At 49.0% G+C, this 5,000-nt stretch overlaps 1 protein-coding gene across 1 annotated transcript in view; it reads left to right on the top strand.

The window, feature by feature from the left end:
* Positions 1 to 5,000, top strand: part of dnah6 (dynein, axonemal, heavy chain 6) — an 82,436-nt gene that overhangs the window by 33,484 nt on the left and 43,952 nt on the right. Inside the window, exons 35-37 of the mRNA XM_056587316.1 lie at positions 616 to 742; positions 1,263 to 1,475; positions 4,839 to 5,000. The exon at positions 4,839 to 5,000 is cut by the window's right edge and continues 60 nt beyond it. Of these exons, the coding sequence (XP_056443291.1) occupies positions 616 to 742; positions 1,263 to 1,475; positions 4,839 to 5,000 (502 nt within the window). The remainder of the gene's footprint in view (positions 1 to 615; positions 743 to 1,262; positions 1,476 to 4,838) is intronic.

A 5,000-nucleotide genomic window follows, 5' to 3' on the forward strand; every position in this document is an offset into this window, starting at 1 on the left:
ACACAAAGACAAACACACAGACACATTGGCACACCCTCGCAATCACATCCACGCAGACGCAGTAACGCACAAACGCACACATGCACACACAGACACACACGCACAGGTGTGCACTCATTCACACACGCACATACACACACACACACATGTACACGCAGACATACATGCAAACACAAATACACACATACACGCTGGCAGACACACACACACAGACAGACACATACACAGAGACACGCACCAACATACCATGAGATTACATTACTTGTAGTGGTTCTCATTAAAGTGTAATAGTACTCCTCCTCTATATTGTAATGACCTTTAATGTAACCCCCCCCACACACACACACACACATGGTGGTGTGTGCGTTTGCGTGTGCATTTGTGTGTGTACGTCCACAGGCACTTTGTTGCGTACTTATGCGCACATTGTCTGTGTGTCTTTCTATGTGTGTCTTTGTCTGTGTGCCATTGTATGTGTGTAAGCATAACAAGTGATTCATTAAACGTGTGTGTGTGTGTGTGTGTGTGTGTGTGTGTGTGTGTGTGTGTGTGTGTGTGTGTGTGTGTGTGTGTGTGTGTGTGTGTGTGTGTGTGTGTGTGTGTGTGTGTGTGTAGGGGGATCCTCTCCGACCTGTTCCCCGGCGTGTCCATCCCCGCCCACGACTACGGCGTCCTGCACTCCACCATCCTGGAGTCCCTGGTCAAACGCAACCTGCAGCCTCTGGCCGGCATGACCAGCAAGGTGAGGCCTGCAGCTAGGGGGACCGCTGAACTACACAGACACACACAGACACACACAGACACACACAGACACACACAGACCCACACAGACACACACAGACACACACAGACACACACAGACACAACGTGACGGGACATGTGTTCCTGAGCACACAGTTCGTTTCTACCTTTTTGTGACAGTGCCCACACCAAGAAGAGTCCTGCAATAGTAACACAAAGTGGTGTACAATGATGATGACAAAGAAAAGCTTTCCAATTTATATTTATATTTTTGCTTCTGTTTGCTTTTCTTTCTCCCTCTCTCCCTCCCTCCCACCCTCTCTCTCTCTCTCTCTCTCTCTCTCTCTCTCTCTCTCTCTCTCTCTCTCTCTCTCTGTCTCACCCTCTACATCTACCTCTGTCTGTCTCTCTCTCTCCCTCCCCCCCTCTCTCTCCCCCCACTCTCTGTCTCTCTCGCCACCCCTCCTTTTCTCTCTCTCTCTCCCCCACCTCTCTCCCCCCCTCCCGCCCCCACCCACCAGGTGATCCAGCTGTATGAGACCATGATGGTGCGCCACGGTGTGATGCTGGTGGGGCCGACGGGCGGGGGGAAGACCACGGTGTACACGGTGCTGGCCGACGCCCTGCAGGCCCTCCACGCCGCGGGCCACGGCGCCGCCAACCCCTTCTACCTGCCCGTCCAGACCCACGTGCTCAACCCCAAGTCGGTCACCATGGGGGAGCTCTACGGAGAGGTGGGCCTCTCCTGGTTCATGAACCCTTTGTTAGTCTGGATTAGGGGTTCATTAACCCTTCATTGGTCTGGATTAGGGGTTCATTAACCCTTCATTGGTCTGGATTAGGGGTTCATTAACCCTTCATTGGTCTGGATTAGGGGTTCATTAACCCTTCGTGAGTCTGGATTAGGGGTTCATTAACCCTTCATTGGTCTGGATTAGGGGTTCATTAACCCTTCGTGAGTCTGGATTAGGGGTTCATTAACCCTTCGTGAGTCTGGATTAGGGGTTCATTAACCCTTCATTGGTCTGGATCAGGGGTTCATTAACCCTTCATTGGTCTGGATTAGGGGTTCATTAACCCTTCTTATACCACGGTCTGCGGGAATACTCGATTCTGATTGGATGCAGGGTGTGCATTAACTCCTGATATACGGACACCTGGACAAGTAGTTCCGTCAAATTGTCTGTTTACCGTTCTCAATTAATGCGCTAGCTGGCGTATCGTCTCTAAAATAGTAGTAACCATAGCAATGGGAAACAAAATAAAGCTCAGCGGACTATAATACCTCCCGCTACCTCCCGTTCTAAAGTCGTAGCTATGGTCCGTCCTAATTACTGGAGAAGTGAACAACGTTTCCGTTGCATGAGAACCCAACGGGCGTGTAATGGTGGTTCCGGGTATTAGTCGGACCCTCAGGCGTAACCAGGGAAACAAATCTATGTTTTGTGGAAAACTTTATATTCAGATTGTAAAACGCATGAAAATATAAATTAATGGTCTTAATTTGGTCACCGTTGGTAAGTGACCGTGGTATAAGCGGGATAATGTCCTTCGAGGTGTCCATTATCAGGAATTAATGGACTTCGCGGAGGCAACCGTCCTCCGCTTAGCGTCGGACGGTTCACGCCTCCACGTCGTCCATTAATTCCTGATAATGGACACCTCGTCGGGCATTATCCCTTACTTGAGTCTGGATTAGGGGTTCATTAACCCTTCGTGAGTCTGGATCAGGGGTTCATTAACCCTTCATTGGTCTGGATTAGGGGTTCATTAACCCTTCGTTAGTCTGGATTAGGGGTTCATTAACCCTTCATTGGTCCGGATTAGGGGTTCATTAACCCTTCATTGGTCTGGATTAGGGGTTCATTAACCCTTCATTGTTCTGGATCAGGGTTTCATTACCCCTTCGTTAATCTGGATTAGGGGTTCATTAACCCTTTGTGAGTCTGGATTAGGGGCTCTGAACCAGTGAGTCTTGAGTCTTTTGCGGGAGCTGGTGAGCGACTGCGGTCCTGATTAGGCAAGGCAAGGCAACTTTATTTATGTAGCACTTTTCATACACAAGGCAGACACAAAGTGCCTCACATATAAACATTGTCATACAATAAAACAAAATAATAGATAAGTAAAAGAAAACATATGCAAAGAAATTAGTAAAATAGATCAGCATTTTAGAAAGTGCAATGTTTTTAAGATCAGATCACCAGTCTCTCTGGTACCCTCATCGGGACTCCAACCCGACCTGAAGGAATTTGGTACCCACGTCAGGACTTCAACCCGACCTAAAGGAATTTGGTCCTTTCTCTGGGACTCCAACCCGGATTCTATTCAATTTCTATTTTAAGACTCTAACCCAGATTCTACGACTCTAAACCAGACACACATCGGGATTCTAACCACGAACCAAAGGCCTTATTCTGGGACTCCAACCCAGACTGACATCGGGACTCTTACCCAGACAGAACTCAGGCCTTTCTCTGGGACTCCAACCCGACCTAAAGTTCCTTGGTCCTTTCTCTGGGACTCCAACCCGACCTAAAGTTCCTTGGTCCTTTCTCTGGGACTCCAACCCGACCTAAAGTTCCTTGGTCCTTTCTCTGGGACTCCAACCCGACCTAAAGTTCCTTGGTCCTTTCTCTGGGACTCCAACCCGACCTAAAGTTCCTTGGTCCTTTCTCTGGGACTCCAACCCGACCTAAAGGAACTTGGTCCTTTCTCTGGGACTCCAACCCGACCTAAAGGAACTTGGTCCTTTCTCTGGGACTCGAACCCGACCTAAAGGACCTTGGTCCTTTCTCTGGGACTCCAACCCGACCTAAAGGAACTTGGTCCTTTCTCTGGGACTCCAACCTGACCTAAAGGAACTTGGTCCTTTCTCTGGGACTCCAACCCGACCTAAAGGAACTTGGTCCTTTCTCTGGGACTCCAACCCGACCTACAGGAACTTGGTCCTTTCTCTGGGACTCCAACCCGACCTAAAGGACCTTGGTCCTTTCTCTGGGACTCGAACCCGACCTAAAGGAACTTGGTCCTTTCTCTGGGACTCCAACCCGACCTAAAGGAACTTGGTCCTTTCTCTGGGACTCCAACCCGACGCAAAGGAACTTGGTCCTTTCTCTGGGACTCCAACCCGACCTAAAGGAACTTGGTCCTTTCTCTGGGACTCCAACCCGACCTAAAGGAACTTGGTCCTTTCTCTGGGACTCCAACCCGACACAAAGGAACTTGGTCCTTTCTCTGGGACTCCAACCCAGATTCTCGGACTCAGACAGAACTTGGGTCTCAAATCCTTTCTCACTGGTATGAGATCATGTATCTTTCTGGTTAAAATAGACAATAAAGTGAAAGTTAAAAAGGCATTTTAGTAATAAAAAAAAAAAAAAAGGGATTCATTGGGGATTCATTGTTGGTGTTTCGAGGGGTGGAAATACATACAGATGGTTTCTCACAGAACTCATGCAGCTCAGGTTGTTGTTGTTGTGGTTGGATCTCTCTCCCACTGCGTCCGTATGAATAAATGCAGATTGTTGGATTTGCTTTAATCCAAAACCCTTCCCTCGAGTGCATTAAGTCTCGTAAGCACAAAGCATGCAGAGCGCGCGTTTTGCCTCCTATCTGCAGCGCAACACAAAAATATGATCTTTGACACCTCTATGAGCTTTGTGCTTCATTCAGGCCTTCCCCAGTGGGAAGCCAACTCCTAACCACCGGCCATGTTAATGTCCTCCTCCCCGAGCTCTATGCATACTTTAACCTAAACAATGTGGGTTAAAGGAGACTGGTGCAGTCAGTCTACTGATATATCAAATTAACTATTCAATTAGCTGTTAATTATATATTTCTTCGTATTTTTTATATTTTTTTTTAAGTACTGTCGAATTTTTTAAGAAAAGGCAGGTGACACCTGCCACTCACCTACCGGTCATCTCTCTCTCTCTCTCTCTCTCTCTCTCTCTCTCTCTCTCTCTCTCTCTCTCTCTCTCTCTCTCTCTCTCTCTCTTTCTCTCTCCCCCCCTCTCTCTCTCCCCCCCTCTCTCTCTCCCCCCCTCTCTCTCTCTCTCCCCCTCTCTCTCCCCCCTCTCTCTCTCTCTCTCCAGATCAACTCCCTGACCCTGGAGTGGCGTGACGGCCTCATGGCGCTGAGCGTGCGCTCGGCGTCCGCCGACCTCAGCGGCGACCACCAGTGGATCGTGAGCGACGGGCCGGTGGACGCGCTGTGGATCGAGAACATGAACACCGTGCTGGACGACAACAAGATG

Source organism: Gadus chalcogrammus, chromosome 3 (genome assembly GCF_026213295.1).
Source record: "Gadus chalcogrammus isolate NIFS_2021 chromosome 3, NIFS_Gcha_1.0, whole genome shotgun sequence".
NCBI lineage: Eukaryota > Metazoa > Chordata > Actinopteri > Gadiformes > Gadidae > Gadus > Gadus chalcogrammus.